This window comes from Phytophthora infestans, genomic scaffold (genome assembly GCF_000142945.1).
Source record: "Phytophthora infestans T30-4 supercont1.14 genomic scaffold, whole genome shotgun sequence".
NCBI lineage: Eukaryota > Oomycota > Peronosporomycetes > Peronosporales > Peronosporaceae > Phytophthora > Phytophthora infestans.
This window is the reverse complement of record NW_003303745.1, coordinates 2,140,751-2,158,291: the sequence shown is the minus strand read 5'-3', so window position 1 is coordinate 2,158,291 and position 17,541 is coordinate 2,140,751. Positions and strand designations below refer to the sequence as shown.

Sequence of the window (17,541 nt, the reverse complement as noted above, 5' to 3'; positions counted from 1 at the left end):
CGCAGCAAATGAGTGATCAAGACGAGAGTATCCCATGTGAAGAAACTTCAGCCTTTTCTAAGAAGCAACGCACCATTGCCATGGAAGGTGTGTTTGGAAAGCGAGTACAGCGCGATTATGTCGACAAATTCGGCTCGAGAGAGACGTATTCGAACACATTGTACAGCCGAACTGTACCGCTATTTGGACGAGGTGGAGGATGTTACATTTGATGTCGATTCTTTGGAGTGGTGGAAAAAACGTGGTTCCGAATTTCCTAACTTGACTCCAATTGCCCGAAAATGGCTAGCGTGTTTTTTTCTTCAGCCGGAAATACGGTAACAGCCAAGCGCAGCTCTCTCGATCCATCGTTGGTGCGCGATCTTCGCTTCATTCACGACAATTTTGTATACCCCGGGTGGAAACCGGCGGAAAACGATACGAGTATCCCCAAAGGAAGTAAGTCAAATTCGTCTGAAGGTAGCTTCGAATACTTATTTAAACCATTGGAACACCTGCATTTTACAACCTACCGATTTACGCGGGTAAGCTGACCTCCGGCTTATGTTGATACTTGTGAATCACAAATTGTGATCGTGCCGCACAGTAACTTGATCAATTCTCCCTGATAGGAGGCTCCTCAGACAGATCGACCACTCAAACTACCACACAGCTCACATCAACCCTTCGGAAAGCACCCCAAACCAGCACTATTTCATCTCGAGCAATTCTATAGGTCTGTGACACGAATTGAACTTCCTCCATTCACCTCTACAGTTTTCAGTGATGCTCGCCACGTTTCGAGGCGGTGGAGTGTTGTTCTTGATCGTGGTGCTGGTAATTCTAATATCAATAGAGAAGACGGACCTGGATTCTGCGCAGTGAAGTGCATCAAGGCTGCGCTGAACTTCAGCTGGTAGCAGCTGAAGAAGATGACGATTGCCATCGCTCCAACGGTCGTCACTCCGTACAAGAATGTGTTTTATATCCTGGTCAGTTTCAGCATCAGTGTTCATGCGAGCTTGAACGAGCAGTGGCGGCAACGCTGAATCCGCGAAGCGCAGCGAGATTTGGATTGTATTATGTCCGAGAGCGCCCCCTTTGACACGGTTGTACGCGGCGGCGACTCGCCAGCAGTGAAGCTTTTGATGGCATGGAGACTCGACGAGCATGTGAGCGAACATTAACATTGTTATCTGTTTGAAGAGGGTTTTATCGTGAGTTCGGCTGAGTTGGAAACCAACTTAACTGATCCCTCAGCGTTTGGTTAGGTTGTGTGTTGGAGGCCAACATGGACAGGCCTAGCCCATAGACCGAAAACGCCACTAGCCCTCCTTGAAACACTTTGGCGATATTTTGTGAATCAACCCTTGTCGCCAGACAATTGTCAATATCACAACTGCCCACGGCAAGTCTCAAACAACGGAGCTTAGTGAGCGTCTTGGAGTTTCGCGACTTGACCCCATGAGCGGCTTTGTACACCGCACTACTGCCCGAGCTCTCAACCTCACCGGGTATTTGTCGTCGCCGGTACATTTGCTGTCATCGATTCACTTCTCGCTCGTTTCCCTGCTCACCTTCTCAGCTCGCAGCGTTCTGGCAGCGACCCACCTAGTCTAGATGGCGTCTCGGCTCCCTTGCTTTTCGCTCCGATGCTACTGGCGATGCCGCTGGGTTGCCTGCTCCTTCACCGACGACTCACCAGGCATCGTCGGCTGTCATCAGCCACGACTTCACTCCTCGGACGGCCATCCCCGGCATAAGCGAGGACACGCTGCGCAATATCGTTGACGAGATCGCCGGAGCCGTATCGTGCCAAAGGTTGGATGTGTCTTTGTCACAGCTCGCCACAGTGACCAAAGAGCTGATGCTGGTGCTGGCGATGGCTCGACGGCCCCCCTATGATGACCAGCGATTCATTGATCGAGTCGGCAGCGCTCGAGCCGTGGACGAAGTGTACTTACCCGTTGCTGCTGAACCGTCGACGGCTTTCGACACGTTGTATGACGTCAGAAGCCTTCCCCCGTCACTTGCAGCTCAGACCACTCCAAACTCGATTCCCCGTTTGTCGCCGGTGATTCCAGGCCTCATAACTCCGTCCGCTGCGTTGCATCATACTTCTGACGACACTTTGCTTCCTCCCGTAATCTTGCGCAGGGCTATAGCGGTACGGCGGGTGTGAATGGTCGATCGGGGTCACGTCGGTAACCTTCGGCAATGTTCGGCAACAAGTTGCCGTCACTTAAGGCTCAGGCGTCGTTTCGGGCACCTGTGACAGCACAGCGAAGTAAGCAACAGACTCGCCATTTGGTTCTAGTTCTGGGTCTGGAGGTCAGCCGACACCGCGTCGGCAATCGTCGTACCGGTCGATGTTCAAGTCGGCGTTGGTGGCTGACCAAGAATTGGCGTCTGACAGCGATGTTCTTGGGATCTATTCCGAGGTTACTGAGATATCATCGGGTGAAGAAGAACCGGCGTCCCTGTCGGCTCCATTTGTCGATGAGTATGAGGGGGGGGGGTCTTCATATTCGTCGTCGATACACCGCCACCTATTTCACGCTCTTTACCCCGGTGGCTTCGCTTCTTTCCCCTTCAGGTGTAGCGTCGTCTGTACCTGCTCCCGCGGCGCCTGCGGAACATCCTCGCGATGACAGCGAAGCGTCGTCGGCGGGCCAAACGCGGTCCAGTCCTGGGGTAGCTATTGTGGCTGCGCTCTTGCCTGAATTCGATCCTCGCCAGACAGATCCGTCGTCCGCCTTCCCAGTGGCGACTACGGTATTCAGCCGGTCGTGCGGCGTCGTAAACTTTCGGCGTCGTTGACGCCAATCATCGATCTTAGATTTTACAAGCGCGGTCCAGAGATGCTGGATGATAATCACCAGCGCCCGCGTACCTACTTCAATCGGGGGGGGGGCGACGCTGTCGCCCTTTTGCAACGTCGAGGAGATCATCACGCTCGGCCGATTCAGCGAGCCCTCTTCACTTTCTTTTTTTTGCGTATCTTCGACAGTTGCTGAAACAAACTTCGCCCTCTTCGGTATCGCAATAGTATCTGTCGACACACTCATCTCCTGCCGTACCCCAATCGTCCTACGGTATTTTTTCCCTTGGCAGAGCTTTCGCGGACTTACGAGGACGCTCGTGCTGGCTATCGTTTTGTGGGAGGGCCACAACGGGGTATCTCAGCGTGCGGTGCAAACCTTGATCCGGGCGATGCTTTGAAATACATCGCTCAGCTCAGAGGTCACCGCTCTGGATGCTGCTGAGCCGTGGTGTTACTGTTGTCTGACGACGATTCACATTCATCCGTACAACATGATATCCAATCCGTGCAATCATTCAGTGGGACTGTTCATTCGTCACGGCTGGACTCGGAAGATTTTCGGATGACAAGATTGAGTTCGCTCGTCAGTCCTTGGAAAACAAGTTATTCACTGGGGAGAAATTAATCTCGAGTTGTTCGCTCATCAGGGCACCCCTGAGCTCGACAAGTTGAAGTAGGAGCTCAAGGGAGCGCAGGATTGTGACCCTGCGACCCTCCGGAAGTTAGTAGACGCGCAAGCGATGATCAACGCCAACATTGAACTCACGGTGAGACTTTAAAAGTTCATCTACCCTTTCAAAGACGAAAATGCAATGCTTCGAAAACAGATCGCGCGCGAGCGCGGGTTTTTCAAGATCGAAAAAGCAGCCAACACTTCCCAGTTGCACAAGCTTCATCGCCTACTGTCGGACCTGGCTCATTAGGGTTCTTCAGCCGGCCAAGCACTGTGAAAAAGGTTGCTTGCAACACGACCGGGTCGGGCATCTGATGCTCGCGCGAGCAAAATAATCCGTCAGCAAGTCACCATTCCAGCACTGGATGCCGACACTCTGGTGCTGGCCTCCGAAGTTTCGTCATGCGCTCCCTTGTGCTTTCCTCGCTGAGCTTGACATGTCCTGACCATTGAAGATGATTTGTTCTTACAGGAATCGTAACAGGTGACATCGATCTCTTACTTCTGAAGCTCGAGAAGTCCGCCACCGATGCCCTTCGCCAACTTCAGAAACTCGAGGTGCCGTCCGATGCCATCACCCCTCTCGACGCCAACATGGCGAAAGCCGTGCACCCACCACAAATCCAAACAAGCGCGTACGCATTCGGCGACGATTCAGCTCCAGCTATTCATCGGATGAATCGTCGGCCGACAATTCCGTTTGTGTCGACGTCGCATATGCAAGTCCGGCGACACCTCGTTGGCAGCCGCTGGATAGGGGTCGACGATGGACAGGCGACTACTAAACCGTCGCACAAACCCGAGACCGGAAGGTGCTGGGCGCGGAGACAGGAATTGAGGATGCACGATGCTTCTTCACGATTTTTCTTGAATACCTTCTTTCATGCGCTTGGCTTGTAAAGCCGACGCCGCTTGGAGGTGGTCCCCACGACATCACCGCCCAGATGAAGTGCGGATTCCACTGTGTGATGTCGACGTTCGGAGTGATTCCGTGTGTTTTGTTTGCAAATAAATTCTATTTTATATTAATTTTGTCGACAAAAATCCATTTTAATTGCGAACCAAGCCAACACTATTCACAAGAGGAGCTGGTGGCGTTTCATTTGACACTAGCGTCTCCCACGTCCTATTCGCCGTCTCATCGATTCCACTTATGTTGTCTGAGCCGCCTCCGCTCGTCGCTTGGATGCTCGCATCAAGGGCTACACAACTGGTTCCTCGTTGTTGTTCTTGAGCGAAGTGCAGCTGTGCCGCTCTCGCCACCGCATCCCATACGCTTTTTGATTCTTGCTGTGGTGACCTGCCGTCCGTCGTGTCGGTTGGTTCCCCAACCAGCCGCTTGTTGCAATCTATTTCTTTTCATCCAGATCGGGCTTGGCGTATCACCTTTCGTCGTTGCCATATCAATTGTCGCATCTACGACTCCCCATACATGCTGGTACTATACATAGTACTCAACACGGACGCCCTGTCGTCCTTGGCCGAGCTGCTTCTTCGTCTCCTCGCTCAGGCCGCGCCACCTCATCACCAGTCCTAATAACGTCAATGTGTCTTCGTGGTCGTCGTTACCCTGCTGTCGTTAACACTCTCAATCGGGCTCTCGATAATGCATCCACCAGTACATTGCTCCCGGTGGTCATGTACGCTACGAATTAGAGCTAGCCAAGAGCCATTTTAGTACCGGTTAGCGGTTAAAATAGTAGATCGGACTACCCTACCCGCGGACGGAAGGACCTCCACTTAGGTAGAATAGCCGACCGCCTAATCAACCTCACAACCGCTAACCACTCCAGTTTTGTAATCCCGTAGCGCGATGGAGTTGGGCTGTTCCCTTTACTCGCGTAAGCTATAAGTTGCCGAACGATACCCTGATTCTGCAGAAACACGCTCCTAGCCTGACCCTACTGGCATCAGTGACGAGTCGGAACGGCAACTGGAAGTCAAAATAAGCCAACGCCGATTTTTGAGTCAATAGGTGATTGCGCTCGAACGCAATGTTTGGAGCCTCCGTCCACCTCCACACAACCTCGTTACGCAGGAGCTTGGGCTTGGGCGCCATAAGCGACCCAAACAAGATACGAAGCCGGTGATGCCTCGCGAATGGTAGGAGCCGTCGACGATGAGGGTAGGCTACATTGTGCCACTGCTGTCAACGCTTGAAAGCACTTGGTACGGCACTCGCAATCCCATCCAGTGATAATATTTCCATAGTCTCTATTACGACAAGCTAAACATGTAGCGCGTGTGAGTCGTCCACGTCAAGATTGTCAACATCAGTCACCACACGATCGCCCCGATCGCCACCAGCGTCAAGAGCCTGGCGACCAGCATCTCCCCGCTCAATTGTCAACAGCTTTGTGCGACACACGTCAAATGGGTCACCCAAGGTGTCAGCTACGCTGCACACCAGTAATGATTCAGGTTTCTCGTGGGAGCGATTGCTAGAATAATAACGTGATTTTAAATACAGCTTATCTTCGACCGATCGAAGTGCCTTAGGATGGGTAAATGTGAAACACTCGCCTTCAATTTCTCGAATGAACGACATGCCACTTTCAGCGATAAAGTCTTCATCTTCAATCTGGTACAGCGCCGCACCGTAGACAGCAACGTCTTGGTAAAGCGGCTGTAGTAATTAACCGCTTCAAGGAGCGGCTGCATGCCCCGCTTGCTCGTTGGAAACGAAAGCTCGGTGATGGCTGCAAGCTTCTTCGGATCAGCTTTGATACCTTCTGGCGAAATTTTATGCGACAGAGTCCACCTTGGGCTGGCAGAAGATGCTCTTGGTGAAACTAATGACTGTGCAAATCTAGCCAGCAATCGGTCCAGCGTCGCCAGGCAGCTATCGAAATCCTCGCCACCGAAGCAAATATCATCCACAAACGATCGTCGACCAAACACAGGTACCAGCGATGATTCGTCTGGTTCCCCGTTCGTAAACATAACAGCGACAAGATGTTGACGAGCTGTAGTACAGGGTCGGCCTCCACCGGTGTTTCGCGGTATGCCGCGAACTCCGTTTGAAACGAACCCTCGGTGCTTGGCCCACGACATTCCTTGACCTTTTCTTCAGCTAAACGCATCCTCTCCGAATATTCAAACGAACCTTGTTTTGGCTGAACGAACCCCCACAGCGCGTTGTCAATCATGCGCAGGTAGATCATCGGTGCGTGCTTTAAGCCGAAGGACATGCGCAACAAAAACTCGAAGTGCCCGAGTGCGCAGACAAACGCCGACACTTTACGTGCTCGCAAGGTCATCATGACCGCCCAGAATCCGCTAGCAGCATCCAGCGAGCAGAACCATAGGTAACACTCGAGATCGGTTAACAGGTCGTTGACTAGCGGCATTGCATACTACATGATTGCGATGATGGTAATCACCATATTGTAATCAATGCAGAGCCGGATGTACAGATGGTTCTTTTGCATCACAATCACAATCGGCGATGCCCATGGACTGTCTGAAAAGACGATCAGTCCTGCTCGCAGCAGAGCACGAAGCAGCTCGTACAGTTTGCCGAGAAATCGTAGGGGCACGCGTCGGGCACGCTGTTGTATTGGGGCATGCCCCTGCGTGTCGATTTCGCATACCGCGCTGTAGGCTGGCGGAGGCAGTGCGTTACCACTAGCAATCAGGATGTGCTCTTGGTTCTTCAGCGTTGCTACCAGACGTTCTCGGCGATCGGGCGACAGCTGACGATCAGCAACATTGGGCGCATTGTAGTCTATTGTCGTGTTGATTTCTTCGGTAAGGCCTGGGTGCTCGCCAAAATCACTTCTTGTGTCCCCCGTTGCTTCATTTCCTTCGGTTGTTAGCTCGCGAGCAACTGACTTGTACGTCTCGTCCAAAGTCGCGACGGACTCTTTCCTCGCCTCAACGTCGGCATCGTCTTTGATTTGAACACTCGGTACTGGGTCCATCCCCTTCTCCGTCTGGTTTCCCATCGCTAAGCCACCTGGCGAGTCTTTGTTCGCAATATTGTATGCGCAGGCAGCCGATATATTGGGCTGTTGACTTTTGTTCAGCGCCTCGGATGACTGTTGTCTTGACAGTCCGGCATTCGCTCCAATCCCGCTTCGAACACTCGGTGCCGTAGTCACTACCTTCAGTGCGACGACTATATCCTCTGGACCAATCACTTATGATTTGTTCGCAAATTTGGCTGCGCACAAGGCCGGGACAACATCGTCGAGACTAGTGACTCCATCTGATCCAGTGCTGTTACCTGTCGCTTTCATTGTCACCCCAGACTCGAAACGAAAACTCGTTGGCGTATACACAACGTTTACTGAGCTCAGTAGTTCGTGTGTACGCGCTAGCGAGGATTCGTTTGCATTATTGCCTCCGCCGTGATCTGGCGTACAAGTGTCCAAAGGCTTTTCGGAAAATTGGACATCCGCCGAGTCTCCGGCCGTCACCCTAGACGCCAGACGGGCCTCCACTCGTTCACGTTCCTCTATGATCATCGCCCAGCGCTCTACACATGTCAGACGATCTCCAGAGTCCTTAGTCTTCAAGAGGCCTTACTAGCACTCCACGGGGTTCTGGGTAGTCTGATCGCTCGACTTCCGAAGGCTGAGTTGCAAGCCGTTGCTCATAGATCTCGCACTCATGCTGAAAGAGCTCGCGGTCTTTGCAACCTTCATAGGCCAGCACTTGCCAATCTTGGTACTTCTTGGAGTCCTGTCGCACATAGCCGTCGCATCGCGGCAAATCCACATCTGGAATCAACATCGCGATCAAGCCATGTGCTGCTAGGTACACAGTTTGCTCAGACACATTGGTCAACCGAATACTCTGAGACCGTCCCCGTCGAAACCTCGCCACTAACGGGATTAGCTTGTCCGTTCGACAAACCCACAGTACGTGTTCTTCCAGCCCGACTTGACGCTTCGCTAGTCGATATTCTCGCCACTCGTGCGCTTGAATGTCCAAACGCTCGGACAGCCCGGCGTTAATATGGAAGCCGTACTCTTCGCTGTCGATCATGTTCTTGGTCTTGATCAGTAGGATTTGAACTTCGTGCGGTAATTGCGCCGCGCCGTGAAACAGGTCCAACCGGATCCCAGCTGGGATCATAAAGGAGGTCCCGAGTACCACGTTGATGCCTGCGCTATGCGCCATGACCCACATCTCGAATTCGTACACCATCTCACATCCGAGCGTAAGTTTGACGCACGCTCGTCGTGTCGTAGACACCTTGCCTTCGCTGATTCCTTGAATGTCAATACGGCGTCCGTGATCTGGTACGTCTCGGAGCCGCAACTTCTTGGCAAAGGCGTCAGTGATCACGCTCACGTTCACTCCTGTGTCGAGGAGGATCCTCGTGTGCTTGTTGTTTCCCAGCGCCTTGCACCAGAGCTCTCATTCTTATCCTTCGGTCGAATTTCTTGGCCGACCCCCCCCCTGTCTCTCGCCAGGGTTCAACTTCATCATCTTGGAGTGACCCTTGGGCTCATCTCGCGTTGCACTCGAAAGCACGCCGAACGAATCCTCGCTGATGCCTTCATCCGCATCAGCACACTCCACTCTCTCTCTAACACCTCCACCGATGATTCTATTCCTCTCCTTTTCATTTTCCGCCGCGTTCACACTTGTTACGTAATCTTAAGGCCATTCACTCTGCCCCATGAAAGCAAAGATACACTCTGCTTCCATTGAAGGCTCGACTGACTGTGTTAGCCCGAAAGTCTCCAACCCAGTTGTAGTTGGCGGGCTGCCTAGTTTAAATGACGTTCTTGAACGGCGGCCTTAAGCTCTGGCGGGAGTTCCTCCTTCGTGCCTTTGGTGCGCACGAATTTGACAAGGTCTTTGAAGTTGCGGAAACGTTCGCACTGTCCGGCATCGTGGAGTTGATTGCAGAGCTTGCATCGCTTGTTGTAGCAGTGGGCGGAGTGACTCAGACCACTACACACCGCGCATGGTCCGTGCTGTGGGCGTCTGTTGTCGCGGTTGAAGTCGCGCCGACTGCGTTGGTCCTGATTAAACCCACGGTCATTACCTCGGAAATCTTGTTTGAAGCCATTCTCGCGATCAAGCGTGTTCCGACGCGTCTGAAGATTGTCTGAGCGTGCGTAGGTACCTTCAGCGGCTGCACGGCGCTCATTTCGGTAGCCGCGGTGAGGTATCGGTCACTTTCATCCTATGAGAAATCATCATCCGTATTTTCAGGCTGAAAGTCGTTATACTCGTCTTGGATATCGTTGTTAGTGTTTGGATCTTCATTTGAATACTTGGTGCCCCCTGAGCAGCTTCTCTACCCTCCAATTCAGCTAGTAGGTCATCCACAGTGACTTCAATGAGCGTCACTCTTGATTTATTGCGGTTGTCATCGCGGCGATGGTCATCACGTCGGTTGTTGCGGGCGTACGCATCGTCGCGTCGCGCGTCACGATTCTTGGAGTATCGATACTCACTGTCGCGCTTGGCTATTCTCTCCTTGTCCTTGAAAACATCTTCGATGATCTCTTCGAGCTCGTGGATGTCGGCAACTCGCGCGTGGTAAAGACTCTCCGCCAACTTGTCATCATCGCATGTTGCAAGGAACTGCTGTTCGTGTACTTTCGCGTCGCGACCACTTTTCTTGAAATGTAGACGGACGGTCCGAGCGTAGCCATTCAGCCTGTTTATGTGGTCACACAGATGTTCGTTACGTTCCCGCTTTGCAGAGTAGAAACGGGACAATGCCATCTGTGTTTACTGCGAGCAGTAGTAGCGGATGTGCATCGCTCAACAGCTTCCACTTCCACTTGTGCTTCGACTTCTTCGGAAGTTGACGGAACCAACGAATGGCTCCGTCCCGGAGACTTAGCTTAAACGGAATGCACCATTTGTCGGCATCTGTGTGCGTTCTAGTCATCCAATACACGACCCACGGAGCCACTGCATACAGTTCTCGCTCTTGTTGAGCCTGAGAACGGCTTGATGCGATTCCTCGGTGTCGGTTCCACGTCGTTCGGCGTTGCCAGCTCGTTAATCTGACGCATCAACTCGACGTGATGATATTCCTCGTCGAACGTACGCACCAAAATGTCATCGTCACTTGACGAAACATCGCTGTCAACCTGACGACGTCCGGCACCACGTTTGGAAGCTCGTGCACCACCCCGGCGACCGAACGAACCCTTGTTACCAGCGTACACGCGTTGCGTACGGTTCTCGGAACATGGCGTAACCATGTGCGAGTCATGAAAGTACGGTTAAACCTTCGATAGTGCCAAAGACACCACGCTCAGCTCCACACTTGGTCGGAGGAGTACGGGTGTCTGCGGCAGCGGAATCGTGGACGGATATTATCATGAACGGTCGGCCGACTCACAGGCTGCTTTCCAGCGTGGTAGCCAACAGCGCCAAATGACTTCCGAGGCTTCTTCTTCCATATCTGGAGAGCGGCTCCGGCTTCATGAGGACACCAATCTTGGAGCGACATCGTTGATGGGTACGTTTCATTCTCGAAGCCCAGCGACAACAGTAGCGAAACTGAATCATTGGCAACTTGGCTAGTCGACACCGAGTGAACAGGGTATTTAAGTTCCTGCGCAAGCGCGGGCCAGTCGGCCTTTCTTTTGGGGATGGGCTTGAGCAGCTGCATCCACTCATCATTCTGCATTAGCGCTTGTACGCAGTCGAAAACGCGCTTGGCGGCTGGTGTATCACCATTAATAGGTGGGCGAGGTGCCTTCAGCAGTGCTGGATGCTTTGCGCTCGCCACCGAAGGTTTAAAGCCCTCGGTCCCATCATCATAATCATCGTATGCCGGTTCCGGTCCCGCAACATCATCGAGCTCGTCGGCGAGGTTCCTCGAAAGGGACCTGGTCGCCCCGCTCAGCCCCGATGATAGCGTGACCGTCTGCGGCGTCGCTGCGCCTGGCTCTGGAGCTGGCGTCTTATCTTCGCAATCGTCAAAATCGTGGGCGTCAGGACCGATGTCCGCCTCGTCGTCAAAGCTTAACGAACGCTCAGTGGCGGCTGCAAAGCGTGCAGTCGGACTTGAACCCTCGTTGTGAGCTCCGCCAGACTTGACAGGCGTAGCAGGTACAGTCGGTTGTCCTTTCGCCATATTTCTTGATTTCTTTTTCTTGTTCTTCTTCTCTTGGTAGCTCGTCAACTGGAAGGACATACGAACAGTTCACAATGGTCACAATCTGTTCCCGGGTCGCGGCACCAGTTGTGGTGCTGGAATTACCACGTGAACTCTAGCTACAAATGTAGTTTGGACTTTTCCACAGCAGTACGTCGACTAGGATAGTAAACGATCGTTCGGGCGGACCTGAAGACCCCACTTCTGCCCTTGCACCGGGACAAACTAGACCATGTAAGCTACTTATATAGGCCAACCAGTAAAAATAGGAACACGCTACTAGCACGAGCAAAGCTAGCAGGTATTATGAATCCTCGTGGTCCCAACAGCGGAAAGGTACCAGGTACGGGTAAGCCTTTTACGAGGTCACCGAGTGTTCAACACTTGGTTGGAAGAATAAAAGGGAGGCAATCGAAGCACTCCTAGTTGTGCAAATAGGAAACAATAAGCCGTCATGTAAAACCTCCCGATAGTAATCGGCTAAAATACACTGTCTCTTGGCCTTGCCGGATGAACCCTCGCTACAGAGCTTCGAGTTCACCGTCAGGCATAACACACTCAAACAAGCTTGACCAGACGCTTACCTTGAAGCCGGGCGTCGCTATGTGTGCTTGAGTGGAAACTCTGTTCTGTATTTAAGCTTACCCTTTCGGGCCTATTCCTAATAAGAAGTCCGAATCAAGTATACACATATCAAGTGAACAATGATCCGTCATGGATCTTCTTGCACGCCAAGCGTCGTCTGCACCGTCGCATGAGTATCTTTAACGGTCCGCGCCTTGTCCTAGACAGTGTACGTGCCTTCTAAGGGTCACTGAGTCTTCCGCGAACTCATCCCAACCGCCACCGAGGGTTCGTACCGTAGATGGTCCGCTGAATGCGAATCCGGCCAGTCCATTATTACTAACAAGGACAGCCTAGATTAAGAGACATGTAGACCGTATCCAATATCTGCTGAGTGTTCTGTAGTGACACCGTCGAGGCTCTTGCACCTTGGAGTCTCCGTACATCACATGACCGAGGGTTCGTCGCTTGAACATCTTCGGCGGTGCCGCATCTTTGCTGACAGACGATTATCCGCAACCCTGGAGATATCACTACATCACACGTACGTGGCTCGGTTGTTGGTGGTTCATTGCCGCGATCGAGTGGAAACATTGTAAGCAGTGGCACGCATGGGTCACCACAGAAAATTCGCCGCGCGTAGTACTCTACTTTGCTGCCTGATTCCGGTGGCAGTTAAGCAAGGCTAAGGCCCGGCTTTAAGTGATGTAAGCGCTGGGCATGGCTCTAGCGCGGCGGGGTATGTTCTGTGGTGTGAGCATGAAGATTCAATATGAATTTAAAGTGTCTCCAACCTGTACTACTTTAAAGCTATTTTTGGTGGGCTACTTAACCACCCCAGCATCAACACTTACGTTAAATACGTTTGTGTTACTTTTGGCTGTTCAAACGGGCGATAATGTCCTTGCAAACCAAGCGCTGTTTAATTAGAAGAACCATAACTTTGGGTCGTCTCAGTGTCTTTGTGCTCCTAATAGCCGGGTATTCCTGTGTTTGTCAGTCTTGGGAGTTTTCAGCCAACAACACTTTTGCCTGCACTCGGACCGGCTTCATCTTCGACGGCATCCATCCCCTTCCCCACCAACTCGGAATGTGCCTGAACGACGTCCTGCGGCGCCGTTATTGATCGCCCTCGACCGCCTTGGCCAGTGCCCTTTAGACCACCACATCCGCGCCCATCCCAAGCCATCCTGCAAGCAGTGTTGGCTGGTTTTTGGTTTTTGGATTTAATGGTTTTATCAAAAATCCTGGATAAACCATGGTTTTGGTGTAGAAAACACCAGTGTAAAACCAGTGCACCTGGCGGTTGGTGGTGATTCACTGGACGGAGTGATCCGGTCTCCACAGTCAAAGTAATACTGATACCACATACAGCAAGTCTCTATTTCTGAAATACGCACGCTCGACAAGTGTATTTAGCTATCGCACATCGAACACTTCACCGTACCGAAGCATGGGCCACCCATCGTGCCAAGAGCGCGACGAGTTCACAGACTTGCATGAAGACGCCGGTAACAACCGGACATACCACATTTGCAACCACTGCAACAATGGGTATCGTGCTTCGCGGCAGCCAGCTGAGGGTAGTCACCGCGCAACACCGCACGAGCCTCCTGTCCCTGAGCCGAAGAGAATTCGAGGGAGACCGGAAAACTATAGAAGCCATCTCAAATTCTATCAAGCCTATATTCAAACACGCAACTCTGTGGAAGCTGCTAGCCGTTCTTCCAGCTCAACAGCCTTTCAACGTAATAGCAGTTCGTCTGTTCACGACGATGCGTCCTCGACACGAAGTGAGAAAAGACAGAAGCGTATCGACCAGTTTTTTTCAGGACCATCGCATGACGCGGAGGGAGAGATCTTCATGAGATTACTAGTTGAGTTTCAAGCTGATAATCGGCTTCCTGACAGTTTTATTGAGCGCTATCTACTGTGCGTTTTCTGCGTCACGTAAGCAAGATGATCGCTGACATCTTCCCACTACCAACCCGCAAGAAGCTTGGTGGACCCATTCTAGACGCGTACGCTTTCGACTGCGAGAGCCAAGATAGCACGGCACTTCGTAATGTACAATGTGCTAATGAAGGCGCGCGCGTGAATTTCTTAAGTGATGTTTGGCAGAACATTTCTCGCGCTCACTTGCTTGGTTGCCAATTGGTTCTTTTTGGGTGTGGTATGACATACGCTTTGCTTCCTACGGGACCCAGGCATGACGCTATCGCAATTGCGGAGCAAATGGAAGGTGTGATGGAAAAGATGCAGAGTGATGGTTGGACAATTGGTGGCGTTGTTACCGATAATGCCGGACAATGCGCGCGGGCACGACGAATTTTAAGTCTACGGTGGCCGCATATCTCATTTCAGATCTGTTTTGCTCATGATCTAAACAATTTAGTCAAGGCAGTTCTGAAGTCAGATTTTTCTGAGGTCACCAAGCAAGCATCAGACGCGGTCAATGCTCTGAATGCGTCTTCCGCAAAGTGGTTAGTCGAAGCAAGGACGTGCATGGTGGATACTTATGGATATTTCCTGAATCTGAAACAATTATGTGAAACCCGTTGGAACAGCATGCATGGATGTTTTGCATCGTTGTTGCGCGTTCAAAGTGCGCTTGAGCTACTAGAGTTTAAGTTTCGAGCTGGCGATGATTTTCCTGATGCTGCACGCGTTTTTAGCAGAGGATCATTTTGGGAACGGCTTAAAGACGCTGAAGAGGTGGTGCGTCCGCTTGCATTTGCCTCTTTGAAGTTGCAGCGCGACGAGAACTCGCTCGCGGATGTTGGTGTGTGCTACATGGATATATTCAAAGGATTTTCGGTGCGTCCGTTTGGCACGCGCAACCTTATCAAGCAAGTGGAGCAACGATGGAAGCAGTGTGAGCAGCCGCTCATGTTGCTCGCTCTATTTTTACATCCTTTACACACCAATGCCGCTCAAAAGCTGTTAAACAAGACCCCGCTGACAACGATAGGCTCCCTGTGCCGCATCGGCGTTTACTATTATCGGCGATTTACGCGCGCGGACCCCGGCAGCTGGTAGCTCGTATGAAATGCAGGAAGTGTGCTTTACTTTGCATACCAACCCAACAGCGTCATCGTCTTCACCGTATGCTGCCGTCGACCTCCTGCGACTGGAACACCTCCGTCTGAACCGACTCACCCGGGGCCGCACCGGCCTCCACGGTCGACCGAATAGCGCGGCCACCAGACGTCGACGTCGTCGCGAGACCGCTCACCTCCGTCTCCACCGTCGTGGTTTTCTCGCCAGACGTCGTCTCCGTCTCCGTTGTGGTCTCCACCTCGACCGTCCTCACCAGCTCGCCGCTGGCACTCGTCGAAGTACGCGTCGTCGTCTTCACCGTCTTCGTCACGATGCTGCCGTCGGCCTCCTGCGACTGGAACACCTCCGTCTAAGCCGACTCACCCGGGGCTGCACCGGCCTCCACGGTCGACCGAATAGCGCGGCCACCAGACGTCGACGTCGACGTCGTCGCGAGACCGCTCACCTCCGTCTCCGTCTCCTCACGCGTCTCCGTCTCCACCGTGGAGCTTTCGCTACGGCCGGCGCTAAGGCTCTAAAGACCAATACGTTCACGCTACCGACAGCAGAAGACTACATCATTGTGGGTCTAGTGGAGCTACCAGGCGACAGCTCGCTCAGTCTTGCAGCAGAGGAGTACGTCGTGTTCAAGAAGATCAGCGTCGTCTCAGCGGACACTGTCATTTCGTCATCATTCTTAAGTACAACAGGTAGCATAGGAAGTTCTGAATCCAGTGCCATGAACTCGTCCACTTGGTCGACCACAGCTGCCCCCGTAGCCACCACACCGCCGCTAACTTCGTGTGGTGGAGCTTGGTCGCATCTTGAGCGTACCCAGCTTGAGTTTTTTTTCGTGTAGCAACATTACATACACAATGCGTACACCATACTAATTGCCAGTAATAACACCAAATAACCATAGTAACGCCACCAAAACTCCAGAAAAAAAACGGACAACCATGGTGATTGGTGTTAATGGAGTATACCACCAGTGGTTTAACCAACACTGCTGCAAGCTATCCCCTGCTGGTGCACCTCACGTCATCCGGAACCCTTACATTGCGAGCTCGTCGGCACTGGCCATTAGCCCAATAGGCCATTGTCGTACACCTTCTAAGTCACTCCAGGCGCGACCGTGCTCAGCATGCCGCTCACCCCGCGCCCATCGGCGTTGGACCAGCGCACTCACGACGCGAGTGATATGATCTTACCACTTTTCACAGCACCCCAATGCCGGCACAAACCAGATTACTCTTAGCACCCCTCCTTCTTTATACACCCCGTTCAGCTAAGCGATCGCCAAAAAGATCCAAGCCCATTGCAGCTCCTGCCCCATCTGATACTCTAACCTTACCACACGATAGCTCCTTAAACCCGCCCTGGAAAAACGTCTTAAGCCCCCACGACCGCGGCGATGGACGTGGGTACCGTTTTGAGATCTGCCCCTTGGACGTTACACACCTTCGCGACCTGCTGCTGCCCGAAGCCGCGTCCGGTCTGAGCGCTGCCCAGTTTCTACCCGCGGTGCTGCGCGCCATGGGAGACTTCGTACCAATGGCCGTTCATAACCTTGCCCTCTCACCGAGCAAACACGTACTCACCGATACCAGCAGGCGATCATAAGACACCGACATCGTTTGTCTTACGCATGCGCATGTTAGGGTGAATGTAGTTCACAAAAGTCCAGCGATCATCGGAGCTACCGCCGGGGCTTCGCTTTGGCCGACACGGAGCTAGAGACGGGGACGTAAGAAAACGTAAACTTAAAATCCAAAAAAAGACTAGACGTAAGGTCAACGTTTTCGAGACGTAACAGAGGATTTGAAATCTGCTTTGGACCAGAGCCTCTGTCTACTAGACTCTACAGCAAATTGACCGGGGCTACAGCTTGCTCAACCAGTCACCACTGAAGACGACACACCTCCACCATCGTCACCCCTCCACTTCCACTGTTCAAGATGCCACGTGTTCATAAGCAAGAATACTGGTCATTCGTTCGTCTTGTAGCGCCCAGCACCAAGACGCCAGCAGGCCAAACGGCGTGGAAAACAACGAATGCAGAATTAGCCTACCGTCTCAAGTGCAAAATTACGTTTCAGTACAAGTCCGGAAGTAGTGCAAGTATTCGCAAGCACATGATCCACGAACATCCCCTCGAACTCGGAAGTGTTGGCCAGGACGCGGCTGTTAAGCGTGTGACGAACGCACTCGCTTTAAAGCGTGAATCAAGTGCAGTGGTCTTCTTTTCAACAAAGAGAAGAAAGAGGATCAACCCAGCTGAAGAAGAGATGACTACTCGAGCGCTGATTGAATGCACATTTGCCTTACCAGTACTACAGTATCACCTCTTTTTTTGCGTTTCATCAAACGCTCCTACGG

At 52.3% G+C, this 17,541-nt stretch overlaps 3 protein-coding genes across 3 annotated transcripts; 2 read left to right on the top strand and 1 right to left on the bottom strand.

The window, feature by feature from the left end:
* Window positions 1-1,677: 1,677 nt before the first annotated feature.
* On the bottom strand, window positions 1,678-2,930 carry PITG_09323 (uncharacterized protein; the record flags this gene model as incomplete). The annotated part of the gene is made up of 4 exons (XM_002903560.1): window positions 1,678-1,878; window positions 1,944-1,967; window positions 2,098-2,138; window positions 2,594-2,930. 4 exons carry the CDS (start codon window positions 2,928-2,930, stop codon window positions 1,678-1,680), a joined length of 603 nt encoding a protein of 200 aa, XP_002903606.1.
* Window positions 2,931-3,543: 613 nt separating this feature from the next.
* Window positions 3,544-4,376, top strand: PITG_09322 (uncharacterized protein; the record flags this gene model as incomplete). The annotated part of the gene is made up of 2 exons (XM_002903559.1): window positions 3,544-3,570; window positions 3,987-4,376. The coding sequence occupies 2 exons, from the start codon at window positions 3,544-3,546 to the stop codon at window positions 4,374-4,376; spliced, it is 417 nt and encodes a 138-aa protein (XP_002903605.1).
* Window positions 4,377-14,082: 9,706 nt separating this feature from the next.
* Window positions 14,083-14,738, top strand: PITG_09321 (uncharacterized protein; the record flags this gene model as incomplete). The annotated part of the gene is made up of 4 exons (XM_002903558.1): window positions 14,083-14,144; window positions 14,232-14,412; window positions 14,488-14,574; window positions 14,691-14,738. The coding sequence occupies 4 exons, from the start codon at window positions 14,083-14,085 to the stop codon at window positions 14,736-14,738; spliced, it is 378 nt and encodes a 125-aa protein (XP_002903604.1).
* Window positions 14,739-17,541: the final 2,803 nt, after the last annotated feature.